The sequence below is a fragment of the Zosterops lateralis genome (assembly GCF_965231275.1).
Source record: "Zosterops lateralis genome assembly, chromosome: 5".
NCBI classification, from domain to species: Eukaryota; Metazoa; Chordata; class Aves; order Passeriformes; family Zosteropidae; genus Zosterops; species Zosterops lateralis.
The window spans coordinates 68714831-68733054 of NC_139766.1; the positions used below are offsets into that span (position 1 = coordinate 68714831).

General features: G+C 40.7%; 1 protein-coding gene and 1 long non-coding RNA gene across 2 annotated transcripts in view; one reads left to right on the plus strand and one right to left on the minus strand.

Moving 5' to 3' along the window:
* Window positions 1-15012, plus strand: part of USP53 (ubiquitin specific peptidase 53) — a 29208-nt gene extending 14196 nt beyond the window's left edge. Inside the window, exons 9-16 of the mRNA XM_083862119.1 lie at window positions 4-153; window positions 635-806; window positions 1417-1566; window positions 2183-2326; window positions 2717-3443; window positions 5397-5470; window positions 10354-10465; window positions 11250-15012. Of these exons, the coding sequence (XP_083718245.1) occupies window positions 4-153; window positions 635-806; window positions 1417-1566; window positions 2183-2326; window positions 2717-3443; window positions 5397-5470; window positions 10354-10465; window positions 11250-12252 (2532 nt within the window). The 3' untranslated portion in view covers window positions 12253-15012. The remainder of the gene's footprint in view (window positions 1-3; window positions 154-634; window positions 807-1416; window positions 1567-2182; window positions 2327-2716; window positions 3444-5396; window positions 5471-10353; window positions 10466-11249) is intronic.
* Window positions 15013-15955: 943 nt separating this feature from the next.
* On the minus strand, window positions 15956-17743 carry LOC310909847. Its single transcript, XR_014590198.1, has 2 exons — window positions 17293-17743; window positions 15956-16993 (listed from the first exon to the last, which is right to left on the minus strand). It is a non-coding gene; the product is annotated as an uncharacterized lncRNA (long non-coding RNA).
* Between the last annotated feature and the right edge of the window lie 481 nt (window positions 17744-18224).

Genomic DNA, 18224 nt, shown 5'->3' on the forward strand with positions numbered 1-18224 from the left:
CAGCTGTTTTATAGGGTTACAGATGAAAATGCCAAAAACAGTGAGCTTTTTCTTGTGGGAATGATTTGCTACACGAGCCGACATTACTGTGCCTTTGCCTTTCACACCAAGAGCTGCAAATGGGTGCTGTTTGATGATGCTAATGTAAAAGAGGTGAGTACTTTACTCCTACCAGATTTTGGAGTCTTTTTTTTCCGGAGAGTGTTCTTCTGATACCAGTGTTGAAGAAAGCCAAACAACTCTTTTTTTTAAACAAACATTCAGTGTTGTAAGTAATTTTTTAAAATGACCTTTAGAATTGATTTCACTGCTTAATGGTTGTGCCTTACAAATGCTGAATGTTTCAGAATGTTTGTTGGACTTGTCCATTGTTGAATTTGTACTTCTTTCATTAAAAGAAGATACTGGCAGCTGTATCCATAGGGATGATGTTCTGATTTTTAGCCCATTCAATACTAGTTCTGTCTTTTTGCTGCAATTTATGCAAAACACAGTGCTAAAATGTTGTATCTTCATTACATTTGGAATGAATTAGGCATTTGTTGTCTCTTGCTAAATGAATTACTCCTTCCATATTTGAGGTCAACTGTCAATAAAGTTTTGGGGGGTTTGTTTTGCTGGTTTTTTTCCGTAGATTGGAACAAAATGGAAAGACGTGGTGTCCAGGTGCATTCGGTGTCACTTCCAGCCACTGCTGCTATTTTATGCTAACCCAGATGGCACAGCTGTGTCTCCAGAAGATGCACCAAAGCAGATTATTCACTGGTCTCAGTGCAAGGCAGCAGGAGGAAATGGGGAAGACCTGGGTAAATAGATGTATCTTACTTTTTTTAATAACAGCATCAGTTATATTTCTGAAATGATGATTATAAAGGAGAATAAATGGATTGGCTGCTTTGTTCTGAAATACCTTTATCAATCATTATCTAAAGAGTCTCAAAAGAAAAGAGATTAGTGTGTATCCTCAGTATTACACCTGTTAATAAGGAGATACAAATTGAGGGTAATGGGAAAAAGAATCCAATCTTTTGGTTCTGTAGTTTGTACTGCTGTCTCAGGTTGGCATTTTTAATTTAATGCTAAGCATAACTTACAAGGAACAAGGAATAAAAGACAAATTGAATTTGACACGCTATTCTTCATGTCATGTGTAGCAGTAAAACATGAATTACTTCAGGGAGCAAAGAATTGAGGACCCTGTTTCGCTGCAGGCTACAACTAGAGATATGGCAGTATATAAAATATTACAGAACCTTATTGCCTAGAATATTGAAATGTAGTGTGGTTTTTGGTGGTGTTTCTCTTCTGGCTTTTAAATCTACAATTAAGAAGCTTTTTTTTTTTTTTTTAAGTTAGATATTGGAAATTTAAAATAGGAAGCCTTTTATTTCTAAAGATAAATATGTTGTTTGACAGGATTTGAAAAACATTCTGCTGCTAAATCAGACCATGTGAAAGAGAATGGAATTGGAGATTCCACTAATCAAAGGAGTAATAAAAAAATTCAGCCAGATAATCCAGTATTCAGTAGAAGCCATATTCAAGCAAGTGGTGGTAGAGGTCCAGGTATGTATTCCCTACTTCCCCCTCAAAAAAACCAAACCAGATATGTCTTATTATGAAATATTTCAGTTGATAGCATTTCAGGTGGGTTCTAACCTCAGGAGTAGAACTACTTCTAAGGGAAAAAATTCCATCGTTGACTCTGTTGTTATTCAAAGATTTATTTGATGTTTAAGTAATATCTGAATATCTGCCATGGAATGTTAATGTTTCCAGAGAGAGCCGTAAATGCAGAATATTTAATACCCTTGTTATTCTTTAACTGAAGGGGCTCTTGGGGCCTTGTTCCACTTCTCAAACACTCTCAAGCTTTGCTGATTAAAAGGTACATTAGTGGCTTGAGGCTGAGGTGTGGCTCTGTGGGTCACTGGCTTCTTGAGGAACACTTTTCCCCAGCAATACTGTGATATCAGCATTATTTGTAGTCCTGAAGGTTAATGGACTTGATCTTATGGCTGTAAAGAAATCTCACTTTCTTAATCTGTGTTAAATAATCCATTAGTCAGTTGAAGTAGTCCTAACAGTAAAAACTAAATCTTACTGTCCATAAATGTGTTTGTGTGTTTTGGTGATGAATTGCTTTGGAGTAATGATGTTTGACAAGAAGTATTTTTTGCAGCCAAATTAGGATACACCGAACAAAAGGACAGGCTAAAGGATTTATCCAGAGAGTGTGCCCAGAAAGCTGCTGACATGAAAAACTTCACATCTTTACGGAAAGATGTAGACAGAGGACCAAGGAAAGAGTCTGGGAGACAAAGAGGTACATTTTAAAAATATAACCACAGAATCAATGGATTAAAAAACTTTTTGCATCACAGTGCTGCATGTGCAGATTTTTTTTTCTCCTTTTAAGAGAAATGTAAGATGAGGCTTTCCCAGTTTTCAGTATTCTCAAATACACACTGGATTTGTAGGGATATACTGTAAGAGACATTAAACAATACCAATTAAATGACTGCTTCCACCCTGGCAGTGTTCGTGGCTAGGTTGGATGGGGCTCCGAGCAACCTAGTCTTGTGGAAAGGTGTCCCTGCCCGTGGCAGGGCAGCTGGAACTTTGATGGTCATTGAAGTCCATTCCAACAGAAATCATTCTATGAAATATTAATGAGAACTGTAATGGAACTTTTCTCCTTTTTTGTTCTTGTAAGACTTGACTGGAGATGACCGTTCCAGTGCGAAGTCAGGGTCTCCTCCAGTCGGGAATGGGCTGAGGCACGGCGCAGATCAGCGGATCTATGGCAGCCAGGGAAGAGGCCCCTACAGGCACGACAACCAAGCCCCTCACCAGGCAAAGCTCTCTGCACACGGGCTGGGATCCAACAAACCAGAACATTTTCCTGCTGGAGAGAAACCAGCGACAAGGACACGGACCAATGGCATCACTGGCTATGACACGGACACCAGTCAAGACTCCAGGGACAGAGGAAGCAGCAGGAGCAGGAGTAAAGGGTGGAAACCCATGCGAGAGACGTTGAATGTAGACAGCATTTTCAGTGAGACTGAGAAAAAGCAGCACAGCCCAAAGCACAAAGCAAACCTGAGCAGTAAATCCAAGCATGAGAAGGAGCGGAGCTTTAACCACTGGCCAAAGGAGAGCCAAATGCAGAAGGGTTTAATGACTATATACGAAGATGAGACAAAACAGGATACGGGAAGTCGAAGTTCACTGGATTCTGAGGGAAAAGGGAATGCTGAAAAAAGCAAAGGATTTACGGAGAGAAAAATCCATGGTGATAACTGGCAAATTCAGAGGACAGAATCTGGGTATGAAAGCAGTGACCATATCAGCAACGGATCTGCGAATCCAGACTCCCCTGTTATTGAAGGAATCAATGCAGCAGATGCCAAGAATGTGAAGGAAAGTGCTTCCTGCAGGTAATGCTAGTGCTCTTAGAGCTTGCATAGTTTGTATTTATGGAAAAATAACCTGCTCTAATGTTTGTGTTCTTCAAAACCACCCAGGAAAACGTGCTTTGAAACTTGCTTGAAGTCAGGTATGTGGAAAGCTAAAGTGTATCTAGAAATAAGGGTGTGGGCAATTACGTGTTCAATTTACCTTCACTCTGGTTCTCTTTGGGAGGCACTGAGCCAGTTATTGAGGCACTGAGCCAGAACTGCTGAGCCCTGCTGAGGGGCAGGGTGTGTTCATTTGTAGTAATTGTTACACTTCTTTACTGACAAGTTTTTTAGACTGTGTGTAATTTTCCATCTGCAATGGAATAATACTGTGTCTGTATTAATCACAGCTGTAACATTGGTACAGGCCCTGACAAGGAGATGGGAATGGCAGTAGGTGAATCTTGGGTGCTGTTACCAGTCATAGTGCAGAAATTTGGTTTTCTAGATCACCTCAGATACATATTGATCACTTGGTAATTCATTGACATGTCTGAAATAAATCTTGGCTGAAATGTGTAATATTCCTAAAGCTGGTTGGACGCGATCTGAAGAGGTCCATTCCAACTTCAATTTATGTGATGCTTGAGACAGAAAGTTATAATCCTTCTGCATGCAGTTTTCAGTATTGTGTACCACAGACTGTGTGTGGAATGTAGATCCTTCTAAAACCCATTCATTCTTCTTTCAAATCTCGTTTGTATCCATGAAATGGAAGAGCACAGTTGGGAGCCCAAGCCTAGTCTCTTTGATAGATCTAATTTGCTAGATCCAAGCAAATTTTCAGACATGTATTTTTGTGGCAATTTATTTCACAGGAAAAGAGAATGGCAAATACCAGGACAGGAAAGGGCCTTGACCTTTCTCCCCTTTGTCCCATTATTTCCCTCCCACCAAACTGTACAAAATCCCACTACGCAAAAACATGATGGGCTTTTATTGGTTAATGACACAATTATGTATAAAGCTACTCCAACTCCTGGTTGCATTTTCGGTGTTTGGTGGTTGCCTCAAACAGTGATTTTGCACAGTTGAAACTGTCTTGTTTTTAAGCATTCCCAAGAGGCAATCGGCACCCAAATGTGTCATTTCCTGAGAGAGAATATGATAAATTTCAAACAGTGCAGTTCATTAAGAAGCTGCTTATATTTTTGTTTAAACATTTGTCAAATAAAGAACCAAACATACTTTATCAAAATACAACTGGCTTCCTGGGACTTCGAGAAGTGCTTTATATGACTGGTAATTTCAATTCGCTGGCAATACCTACTGGTTCCCTGTTAACCTTTCAGACTCTTGTCTCATAACCCCCCCCAAAATACAAATTAATTACATGAAAGTTCTTTTAGAAAGTGGAAAAAATTTACTGGGTTTTTTTTTTTTTTAAACTTCATCCTTCATGTTTCTTTCAGTATTTGTCGTGTTTTCCTGTCCTTTCAATATCCGTTGTTTTTTTTTTTTTTTTTTTTTTAATTGAACTTTTGCCCCTGTGTATCTTCTTCCCTGCTTTACTCCCTTAGAAGATAGAAATTGGCAGGGGGGTTGTCAGCTCCCCATCTGGATTAGTAATGTTTTCTGCTTATCTAACCCAGCAAGATTTAGTAAATCCTCTGATAATTTTTTTTCTCTCCTTTTGGGTTTGTAGCTGTCACCTTCCAGTTCTATTCCAGTTTGAGAGAAAAAAAAAATTAAATTAAAATCCCTATGAATGAGATACCAAGTGGCAATCACAACTTAGAATAATATTTGCTATCAAAACAAAGAATTAATGAATAGCACATTATCAAATTAAGAAAATGGATAAGATGAATGTTGGTTAACAGGTTACACTTACTTAAGATATTGATACCTACAAATAAATTGGATTAGATGACCAGTGGTGTCTGTTCAACAGTTTCAGTGCTGTGATCACAATATGTGCTTCTTTTACAGTGAACAAAACTTGCCAACCAAAAAAGCTGACAGTGTGGTACATTCAGTACCCCAGCAGCACAGAAGCTTCCATGGTAAGAACCCATATAAAAATTAGGTTTTCAAAAACTACTGTAGATATATCAGAATTTCTCTTCTCCCCAGCCCCAAAACCCAAAAACCCTCAACAAAGATGATATGGTATTTTGGTTCACTCCCTGTGGTTTCCCCAGAAGCTTTTCTAGGAGATTTTTTGGTGGATACTAATCAAGACTTTTTTTTTTTTTTTAATGTCTGGGTGGACTGTGGCACCATTTGTTTTCCTCCTAGATATGAAAGCAGTATCAGGAAGAAACACTTGTAATAAGGAAGTCTACTTCCTTTTACATACTAATCTGTCTGCTGGGGTTTTATAAAGTTGATAAATGCCTTGGCATATAAATATTATAGGTCAGCCTGAGGCCAGCCAAAATCATTATCTGCTGTTGCTGAAACAATGGGAGGGTGCTTGTACAAAGAGGGGCAATAAATATTAGGCCACTTCCTCAGGAAACATTTGATTTTTATAGATATCATACTTCTTTTCAAATAATGTATAGTATAGTTTCTCCTAGGGCTTAAAGTGGGGGTGGGGGTGTTGCCATACCACTTACCCCTTTTCTGTCCTTATTCTAATTTGGTGCAGAAAGAGAGCTAATTTAGTGTTTGTTAATTTTGACAACAAAAATCAAACAAAAAACCACCACCAACAAAACAAACAAATATTCCCCCCCAACCCCCCCCAAAAAAAACCAAATAAACAAACAAACAAACAAAACAAAACCAAAAAAAAAAAAAAAAAACAAAAAAAACAAAAAAAACAACCAACCCCAAAAACCCTACCCAAAACAAGAAAAGTGAGTAGCATGGAATGCAACGATCTGATTTTGCGTAAGATTTATTCTGCCTTAGTTCTGTACTATGCCATTCTTATCAAACACAGTTGGATATGAAAAAGGGGAAAAAAGCCACCAGTGAAAAATACTTAAAATACTCTTTAGGCATGAAAAATGAGTGGGTCAAAGCAATGGACTGTTCTCTGGAGAGAGTACTTCAGAATACTTAAAGCTTTCAACATGCATCCTACATTTTCTTTAAAAAGTGTATTGATTCCATGGGATCCTCCAAGATATCGTGAAGAAATTGATTATAGGATCCCACCTATTCAGTTATTCTAATTCAGTAACTAATTATTAAATAGCTTCTTATAAAAAATGCATGTATTTAACTCCATTTTGGAAAATAATACTTCTAATGGAAGTCATCAATGGACCAAAAAGAGATCTGAAGAATTCGATAATTTTACTTGTATTATTACTAATTTAAATGTATGTGGGGTTAAAGATTTCTTTAGACTTAGTTTTTGGGTTGTCAGAAAGTGTCAGGACACCTTTAGCAAGGACAGCAGGAGTCATTTACAGCTCTCAGTTGTATTACCTTGTGTTCCTTCTCTGAATATTACGAGCGAGGCGTGGATTGGTAAATACCAGACGGACTCCCAGAAAACAGGACTTTAAAAAACAAATGCTCAGTCCTTCAGTCCTTTCTGAGAGAGGAATGCAATGTAAGAAATCTTTGTTAGGCTCTCATAGCAACTCCAAAAAAAAAAAAAAAATAGTCTGAGTGGTTTTTTTTTTTGTGTGTGTGGAAAACTTCTTATGGAAATAATGTTGGACTTGTAACTATGCCCACTGTTTGTATAATTGTGCTTTACCAGCTTCTTGTTCTTTACTGGAGCTGAATGAGGCTACTGTTCAGCACTTGAGGAATTCTGTCCCTGACTTACAAAAATAAACTTATTGTCAGAACATTATAAAGATAGAAACACTGGATCACACAGTGATGGGGAGAGCAAGTGGCTGCTCCTTACATGGGCAGTAAGCAGTGGATAACTGTAGTACTGAAGCAAAGGTCCCACGAGGCCAGTCCCACACAAAATTGTGTGGTCAGATTTTGGCAGGAAAATGTAAATATTGAGTAAGCAGATGAAGTGTCTGTGATTAATATTAACCACTCTGTGTTTCTGAAGTTTGAACTCGATAAGCTGAGGAGGCAATTTTTTTTTTTGAGACATGAGCAGTGTGAGGGCAAAATTTCCAACCTCATGTTCTGCAAGTTAAAGATTACTAATTTTGATGGTTTTCTCATTGTTTTTTAATGTTTTAATTGTTCAGTTCAATAGAGACAGCTCAAACTGAAATCTACAATCATTCTGAAGATCTGATTAGTGTGTGAAGAAGAATCCAAATTGCCTTTGCTTGTGTTACTTGAGAAAATCCTATAAACCAACCATAACTCTGAAAAAGACAGCTCATATGCTTAGGAAAACTGTACATTTATAGGAATAATTTAAAAGATGCGACTGCTCTTAAGGAGATCCAGTTCTTACCCTTATGGCACAGTCAATGTACATTAATGTCAAGTTTAAAGAAATGAGTAGAGAATTAAAGCTTGTAGCTACCTAGTTTACTTACTGTGAAAGAGAAACAAATAAATGCTTTACTGGAGTGTCTTTAAATGATAAAGACATTTATGAAAGGTTTTGCAACTGAATGTTGCTCCAAAAGTAAAGTTTCTAGAATATAAGGATTTTTAATTTTTTAAATATATATTTTTAAAGAAGATTGGTCACTGTATTCCATTTTGGACAAGTTATAACATGCTTACTTCCTTGACTGAGAGGTTGTTTCCAAATTTCCAAACTTCCAAAACTTCCACTAATTTTGCCTGTAATTTCAACTGGATACAGAAAATATCTGGGCTAAGAGAGAGGGATTTGCTACAATATTTGTAACAATAAGTATTATGCTTTGTGGTTGGGTTTTTTATTGGCAACTTAAAAAAAAATTAAATAAAAAATAAATCCAGGAAATGTGCGGCTAAAACCCATAAAGAAGTTGAATTTAATGTGCAGTTGAGTTTTTGTTGGAGGTTTTTGTGGGAGTTTTGTATTTATTTTCTTTTTGGGATTTATCAGAAAGAAGCTGCACTTGGCAGATTTTTTGCACACGTTCTGTCTGTGTAAATAGAGATATGAGACAAAACCTACCTGTGGGCTTTGTCTTACCTGTAGAATGGATGTTAATCTCTTGACAATCTGTATTGACTACCCAGATATGAAAATAGATGTCTGTAAATCTTAAAAGCAGGCCCTTTTACATGTCAGAACACAATTACCTTTCATTTATTGCCCAGCTCTTATGACCCATCGATAAGCACGCCGGGCTCCAGCTGAGCAGGACTCCTGTGTCCCAGATTAAGGCTTGCAAAGAACATAGAGCCAAAACTCCCAATCTAGCCGGCGTCTGGTTTTAACCGTGCATGGCTGTCCTGTCAGCAGAAGGGAAAATAACACATCTATTTTTAAGCTGGCCGGAATTCCGCGGGCACGAAGCACCTGGCGCGGCTGGATGTGCCCGAGGGAGCCGCTCCTGTGCTGGCCTGTGCTGCCGACTCCCGGCTGCCTGCGGGACTGCCCAGGAGTCCGGGACTCCTCCGGGAGCGGGGATGGCACTGCAAACCATCCCGCCCTGCGGCCCCGCGGAGTGTTTTCTGGGTGAAATGTTACCTCCGTGCTGCTTATCTCACTGTGAGGCAGCTCCGTGGCACACAGGCAGTTTGGAACTCTCAGGTTAATTGCTTGCACCTTGCATGGGCTCATTCAGTAAGAATATTTTCCCATAAATATTCTTTCTGAGGTTATAGCATTGTGACATTTTTTTTTAGAGATAGATATTTATTTTTTTTTAATCTCAAGACTTGAAGAAAGCCATATGGTGGCTTTGTCTCTTGTGCTATGTGCTGCTTTAGCCTCTACTACCTGTGTTCTTGGTCAAAGATTCATCGTGTCTTTAGTCTCACATCACCTAAAGATAGTGCAGATATTGACCCTCAAAATGAGTGTCACCAAACAGCAACACCCAAAGTTCTCAGTTTAGTTCTGCTCTGTTGTTGGGGTTTTGGGTCATATGTTCATGAGTCTAAAGTTCCAAGACTTTAAATACTTAAACTTAGGGAAATAACAAGTGAAATAGGTGTAGCAGTTATGAGTCTATTCTGTACATAGACAAACACCATTGTATTAATAATAATAATGATAAAAGTAAGAAGCCATTCCTTTGAGTGGCTTCAGAGCAGATGACTGATATTAATGGGCTAGGACTGATAATCATGGCACTAGGAAGGCTTGGAGTACCTATCTCTAAGCAAACAGACTGCTGCTTCTTTCTCACTTGCCAAGTGAGTGTTCTATTCTGTGTGGTGTTGACACAAATACTTCAATGCTTCCTTTATTTCCTGCTCATTAGGAGCTGCCTCGTTCAGAACTTGTGTATTTTCAGGGAAAGATTATTAGCCTGGGAATAAAAGGAGCTTCTGGAGTTGGGAGTGCAGTAGTGCTGGCTCAGGCACTCAGTGGTGTATGTTTGGGGCACGTGGGTGACAGTGAGCCTTACAGTCTGCTCCAGGGTTTGGGTTGTTAAAACCCACAAATAGCAGAACAACCTAAACCACCCGCAATCTCTGCGTTCCTTTTAATTATTGTAACACAAAAGGGATTTTTAGAAGTCATAGTTCTTATTTTGTAGTTTAAATGGCTTTGGATGTTTGGATAAACACCATTTTAAGAAAAGCTTCCTTTGAAAATGTGCCTTTAGCTAGATTAAATATTAAGGTGATCTTGAAAACATGTCTACAAGACTTCAAAATTGTGATAATTACCTATTTTCTGGTAACAAGAAAATGCAGAAAATTTCCTCCAGATTCTAAGATCTGACCTTCCATGACATATTATCTTCATAATGTTTTGGGGTTTTTTTATTAATCTCAAATCTTGAAAGAGATTGTCTGTTATATTTTGTTTGCTTCTGTAATCTCTGAGGAATTACAAAGAAGGAATTGGATTGTATATCTGTTAATTTTGAAATATTTTATTTTCTAGCCCCAGATTTGAGGAAAGACCAGATCAATTCTGAAGTTAACTACAGACCTCATCTTCATGTTGGTTTCCCAACAGAAGTACATTTGCAGGTGCCCAGTCCTCCAGTAAAGAGGTAACCACTGCTGGCATATTCCTCTGTAACAGTTTAAGAAATATTGATTTCTGTTATATTACAATGATCAATATTAAGCATTGACAAGTTAAGGCACTCAATATTTTTGACAGGCAATTCCTTTTGAATCTTGCATGATTGATGGGTCTGAATTCTCTCTGTCTTCAATTTTGACACTGACAATGTCACCAAATAGCTTAGACTGTTTGAAACCCTCTTACCAGAAACAGAGGGATTTAACATTTTTTGGTTTGGAATTATATGCAACATGCAGTGAATAACCAATCTGTGGTTTGTGCAGACACCCCATAAAGCTTTAAAAAGTTTGCCTGGAAGGGGGGGAAAAGTTAATTTGTGTTTAGAAGCTACTGCTGTATCTTGTTGTTTCTAATATGAACTCTAGATGCCCAGTGTCTCCTAAAAATCAAGAATCTAAATACAAAATTGTCCACTTAAAGTAGCATCCAGTATTTGAAAAAGGCATGTTTCAGAGTCGCAAGGATGTTTAGAAGAGAGCAGAGGTTGTATTTGACATAGGTCTGAGTGTTGAAGGAATTTAACTTACCTTCTTGGGGCACATTTACATTTCAAATTAAAGAAACTCTGGAGTAATTTAATACAACTTGAACTCCAAGGGCTGTATCCTGTTGATCAGATCCTAATTCTCTTGTCAGTTTGAGTCTTTCTGCAGTTTACCAAGGCTGTGTTTGAAAACATCCCTGTTATCTGAGCCTTTCCCCATGTTTTTACAGATACTCACATCTTGCATGGTTTTATATTTCAGAGCTGAAATGCCTGAGACCAGCAGGAAGGTTTTCCCATCCTCAACTCTCCAGACAGTTGTCAGGGAGATTGTGAAGTCAGACAGCAGAACCAAGGGGGATGAGATCAACTCCTGCGAGCGGCTTCCCGCAGACAGGCTCGAGAAGGTGCTGGTGCCGCTGTACAGCACCAACTGTGCGTCCCACCCCTTCCCAGACAGCGCCTGCGCCAAGAGGCCCATCCACAGCGACTTTCCCCTCCCTGCCCAGCTGCAGTCCCACCACACCAGAGGTGTGTCCCATCACACTCTGGGCCCCAAGGTGGGGCTGATGCCCTGCGCTCCTCAGAACGTGCCGGAAAGGCCGGCAGTGCCGCCCGGCCCTCCCAGCGAGGATGCTGGGCACCTGCTCTGCAGGGCAGAGCCCCTCTGGGTGCCTGAAGCCATGTACCAGAACATTCCTCCCCCCTTACCTCCAAAGAAATATGTTCTGAGCACTTTGGCAGGATCGGAGAATAACTCTGTTGCGGATGTAAAATCAACGGAAGTGTTGCAAAACAGTCCTTTAAGGCAAACAGGTGCACCTTCAAAATCTGCACCAGAAGCAAGTGCAGTCCCAGCTGAACAAAGGCTTAAAGAGCCCTTTCCAGGGAACAAAGTGTTTGCTCATAAATCAGATTCTCCACCTCGCTTATCAGTTAATGAGTTTTGGACCGTGTCTGAGAACATGCTGAAGAAAGGGTCTCATCACATGGGACCCAGCCCTGGCTATGTGGATGGGAATGACAGCGTGTCCCTAACCACTTACTTCTCAGTAGACAGCTGCATGACTGACACTTACAGGCTCAAGTACCACCAGAGGCCCAAGCTGCATTTCACAGAGAGTGGAAGCTTCCACAAGGAGAAGCATCCTCCAGCAGCTACAGTAGATCTGAATGCCACATACCCCACCCCTCTGGAGCCCAGGCATCCCACCCCCGAACAGAGGTACAAGGCAAATGCAGAAGGAATACACTGCAGTCGATAGGTTCTTCAAGAAACCCACACCTGATGTGACTTTGGCATTTCATGCAGTCTGTAAGGGGGCACAGCCTCGAATCTCTGTGTGTGGGGGGGATAACCAGTACTGGCTGACTGGACTTGATTGGGAGTTGTGACTGCTCAAACGAATATGCAAACAGAGGCCAACAGAGAAGAAGAGGTGCTAAACTTGTGGTTCTTTGATTTTTTACTCTAGTTGCCTTAATGCTTACCTCTGTTACTCAGCTTGTCTTCTTCAGTTTGTATTCCATGTGGTCCCTTGGGGCGTGCACACCTTGCAGCAGCGGGATCGGCTGGATGTCAGGAATTCTGTAAGATCTGGTTAGCAGCAGTGTAAGAAGTGTTCCTTCAGACTGTGCTCACTCTGTTCTCAGACTAACAAAAGGGATAAAAAAACATGCTACCACAACTAATGCAGCACATGCAGTCGTAACAGAGCAGTATTTGTCCTCAGAGGTAGCAGGAGGTGACATGGTTTTTTTAACTGATGTCTCTCAGAGTCTGTGCTTTCAACAAACCTTCAAGTGTCTTTAATGCAAGTTTACCCAGAGGATTTATTTTTTATTTGAAAAGCCTTAATAATAATAATAATAATATTTCTTTAAAAACCATTTTGGTTTGCAAGTGTTAAATGAGATTTTCAAAGGGAATTGAAGTAAAAACTGCAGTAATACTTTCCTATTAATACCCCTGCTCTGTTAGTGTACATTTTTAAACACATTTATTAGATTTGTTCACCCTTTAAGCTGTATACTTATTAAATTTAACTAAGTTCCAAACCAGTATAACAGAATAGGATGCTGATTTTAAATATGATTATGCAACTATGAAAGATGAATTTTATAACATTTTAGAAGTAACACCTACTTACGTTTCATTCTGACTTATTCTACAATTGTATGTAAAGTCAATGCTGCTATTATTAAACTCCTCCTTTTTTTTTTTTTTTTTTTTTTTTTTTTTTTTTTTTTTTTTTCCATCTTGACATTTTGGTTCATGGGGATCACACGTTTAATTTTTTTTTTTTTTTTTAATCACATGTTTTCCCATTTGGAACAGTCCTACACATGGATATGGTCTGCATTAGCAGATCAGGCTGAATGTGCAGCCAGACTGGTGGCCAAGGGGGCGTGGAAAGAAGAGCTTTCTCTTTCTCTGCTCTCTTGCTCTGTCTCCAGTTTTGGCAGCTCAGGAATTTACCTTGTCTTTTGTTACCCTGATTTATCTCAAGTGACAAGAAGGAAGGTTTATTTGGCTTTTATTTTGCTAGTTAAATCAGTGCACAGAACCATCTAGGGTGTGTTGAGGCAGCGTCAGCAAAGCCTGACACAACCCAAAAAGGCAAATTTTTTCCATTATTCACATTAGAGTGTTAACTTAGGGTGCTGCTGATTACACCTAAACATCAATGCCTTTTATTATGAAAATAATGCAAGAAGGTTAAATATGCATAATAAACACTCTTACTTGTACTGTTAGTCAGGAAAGGGTTTTTTTTTCATGTTTATAACCTTATGTACATGTGTTTCAGTGCTTCGACCAAATGATGGCACTTGTTCAGCACAATTATCCAAATGTTTCATTAAACATTTAAACAGTAGTTTTGGTTATTCTGTGGCAAGGTCAGTTTGGTTTTTTTTTTTTTTTTTTCTTTTAAATAACATGTACCTTACAGTAGAACTGGAACATTATATATATGCAACAAACCAGGTATCTCAGATTAACCTTCTTTCTACCTTCTTGATCAAAATTCCTTGTAGCACTTATGGGAAAAAAAATGAATTCTAGAATATATAGTGAAAATAATATGCATGTTTCTGTATGGCTGCTAGTAAACAGCAACTTAAACAATGATCCTTTTGTAAGAAAATCAGTTGAATACAGAAGAACACTAAAAATGTAAGAATTTGGGTGATTCCTATTGTAATATTTTTAAGAGAGATTTCAGAACCTGTAAATTCAACTTTTTATCTAGCCATGTTACATAATATACATAGCCAGTTAAGTACAACTGTCCTCTAATACCGGTGTAAAAACAAAGATTATTGGAATTTGTAAATAATGTATAATTTGTAAAATGTTTTGCAAAAAAAAAAAAAAACAACAAAAAAAACCCTTGTATTTGAAATTACAGTATTTTTATGTATGGACAGCACAGCAACAACTGTGAATGATGGTAGAACACTTATTTTTAAACATGCATAGCAATGTTGATACTTCTGTACCACGAGCAATACGAATGCCTCTGACTGATACCAATGAACTCTGCTCCCCGTAAGCACAAACTGGTAAACTCCTCTCTGAAGCAGCTGCAGTAACTTTTAGGTGTACTTCAGTCTCCTGGCTTAGCTCGGAACAATCTCACCAGACAGCTTCCTCTGTGACCCATGTTTACCAGACATTTCATTATTAAATAGACTGCTAATCAAGGCACCTTCGTTTTTATATTTGACTCTGCACTCTGTGCATGTATGTAATATTGCTAACTAATATGTGATAACTCCTTTTAACTTACCTAGGGTGCCTATTTATTTTTTTATAAATGTCCCTCCCTCAGCTATAGATTTGTATAAGAGCCTAGACAATTTTTGTAACAGTAAAGATATTAACAAGTCTTGTAATTAATATATTTTTCAGTCTTTAGAATTATTTACTTGCAAAGTTCTACTTGTTCAAAATATCAAGATAAAAAATTTAAAATCTTTGATGTCTGTCCTTTTTGTGTTCCAAGTTTAAAAAAAAAAAAGTTGAATTTCCAGAACTACATTTTTCACATGACAGATAATGTTGCTACTGCTGGTTGAACGTTTTTGTGGAGATGGTGGTTTGGTTACCTTTTCTGAACAGTGAGATTCATCTCCTGAAGTATCTGTTTATAAAGCTATTAAATAGATGAAACTTTTTAAATAGCTATGCAATGCATAAAGCCATTTGTATACCATAATCCCATAGACTTGCTGACAAGTGATGGACAGATATATGAGCTATCTTACTGTCTTTACTAGGGGTAAGCAAAATTTGTCTGGATCTGTGTATTTAAGAGCTGTGGAATAGCTGGAGTCCGGTGCAGCACAAGCCTGCCCTTTGTTAGCCCTTAATTCTGAGACCAGCAAAACCTTTAATGCCAGATATGGCTAAAAGACAAAACAAAATTAGTGAAAGATACCTTGATATTCAACTTTCTAAGCCTTAATAGCCTTTAAATATCACCTGTCTTCCTCATCAAAAAAGAAATGCAGCAACATTCCAGTCCTTTCCCAATAGGTTGTTCCCTGGGGATTTTGCTTGTGCTGTCATGCCAGACACGGGTAAGAACAGGTAGTGAATGTAGGGAATTTGTCTCTTTGATGGCCTCATTTGAAAAACTGGAGGATGTTTGGAGGATGCAATCACAGCTCAGGGCTCCTGTGCACCCTGAGTGAGGACCTCTGAGCACACAGATCTCACAGGCACCAGCACCAAGGTGGTAAGTGCCAGCAGGGCACAGCATCTCTCTTCTCACAGCACAGGTCTGACACAGGAAACAAACCACTGCCACCAGCACAACTGTCTGAACAAATAAAAATAAGAGGAAAGAGTATCTGTCTATTTTTGCATCCCAAATCCTATCTAACCTCATCCTGGTCCATTTTCATTTATTGTGTAGGAAGACACTGAACCACTCTGCACTTCCAAGTCTCTGCAATCCAGTTACTTTGTTATATGTACTCCTGGGAAAAAAAAAAAAAAACAGCCAACCAAGCATGGATCATACTTCTCAGAATTAGAAATTAGTATTCCCAAGGGAAAAATGCCTAAGAAAACCGAACCCCCTTCACCCATAGCTTGAAAACTGTCTTCCCCCAAACCTGCCTTGCAGAAAGCTCACTCCATGTGTTCAGCTTCTGCTTCTTTCTCCAAAGACTGCAAGAGACTCCTGCCTTTAACACAGGTTTGAAAGTCTTCCTCTAGTGAAACAGAGGAAATTGATGTTGAAACCTCTTAATTACCTGTCACTGTCCACTTCTAGCCCTCCATGGACGTGAGGAGGAGGGATCTTTATGTGTCATCTGCCTCAAGGCTGCTCTTGTCAGCTCCTCCTTCACAGTTTCTAGCAAGGAAATCAGAACCTGACTTATCTTAATCAGTAAGTGAGGACAGGACAATGCTGCTGGATTTAACACTGACATGTTTATATACACATATATATTTATTTCTGTAAGGACTGAGCCTGAGAGGGCTCAATCACCGCTGAAGGTAAAGAAAGAAAAAGCAGAGGATGGTACAACAGAAAACGAACCAGCATCAACCCATCAGGATGAACTTTTTGGGAGTAAAACACCTGGCTAAGCTTCATCTGTTAGGTCTGAGTTACAACTTCAGGGCACACAAGAGCTGTATTTTATTTTCAGCCACTGGGCAGGGTGTCGTTTCAGTGGATTTTATTCAGACACTGCATAATTCCATTTCTGCACAACAGACCTTCAGGTACTGATCACAAGGGCACGGTCAGTCTGTCGTACCTGAGCTTTAAGGCGCAGTTTAGGACACACAACAGGACACAGGTAAAACCTGAACAGTTACACAGAGAGATCTATCACGATGCCGTATAAAAATGTGCCTCCTCCGCCGAGACTCGAGTTGGGGTCGCGTTCCCAGCTGCTTATCCCGCACAAATGGTCTTTCTCTTCCACCGCCTGTGTTCATAAGGTGCGAAATAGGTGAGAATTGCCTTGGTGGCAACGGCCCTGCAGGGAACAGAAAGGGTCTGGTTATGTTCGCAGTGCTGTACAGCCTTTCTGAATTGTAAGGAGCATCAGTCACATCTCCTGAACAAATCTCGCAAACAAATAAAGCTGGGGGTGGTTTGGAATTAGTTTCCAGTTTCCTGAGAGGCATCTGCGCTCCCGAGGCCTTCTGAGGCGGGGCTGTGGGAATGCCAAGGCTGCTCCCAGGGGCCCGCTCCCTACACGATGCACAGCCCGTCGCGGCTCACCGACCGACCGACGGACGGACCGACCGACCGCTCCCGAACGCCGCTCCTCACCTGGGCCGCGCCCTCAGGGCAGCAGGTAGATAAGCAAGAAAAGCGCCAGATCGAAGAGGATGAAGAGCCACAGGTCCAACCAGTAGGACTGTCCAGACAGGGATGGTGACAGCACCCGCCCACCGCCGTCCCGCTGTTCCCGCTCCTGCCGTTCCTGCTCCCTCGGCCGCCGCCGCGCCGCCGCCTCCATCTCGGAGAGGGAAAGGGGAGGAGCGCCCCGGCCCCACCACGCAGGCGCCGACAGCTCTTCCGGGTGCGGAGCCAATGAGAACGGCGCGCACGTACCGCGGCCGCGCCCCCGGGATCACGCGTGGCGGCTCCGCCCCTCCCGCCTCAGGCACAGCTCCGCCATTCCCGCCTCAGGCACCGCCCCGCCATCCCCGCCTCAGACAGAGCTCCGCCCTTCCCGCCTCAGGTAGAGCTCCGCCCCTCCCGCCTCAGCCAAAGCTCCTCATTCCCGCTTCAGGCACGGCTCCACCATTCCCGTCTCAGCCAAACCCCCTCATACCCGCCTCAGGCACCGTCCCCGCCCTTCCCGCCTCGGGCACCGCCTTAAAGGTTGGGCTCTTGCTGTAAACGCGCGGGGCATGGAGCGTATCCCTGCTTGTCCTTCTGTTGTTGGACAGGCGATGCTCGGGGTGGCTTCCCCAGTGCTGGTGACTGGCATTCCTTGCTGTGCCAGGTGGGATGCGGATCCTGGGGAGGAGCAGGCGCTCAGCCCTGTCAGACCGTGCCGCCTGTGCTGGGGCTCGTGTGGAAATAAACATGGACCAATTCGTCCCGATGCCGGTTTCTTGGAGAGCAGACGATGCCCCAAGAAAAACTTAGAAGACCTTTCGGGAAATCCTGTTGTGAAGGTGTTTAGGAAAATGAAAATCGTTTTAAGATAACGCTCCTCTCCTTGAAGGTTGGTTGGAGCTTGTGCACGGAAC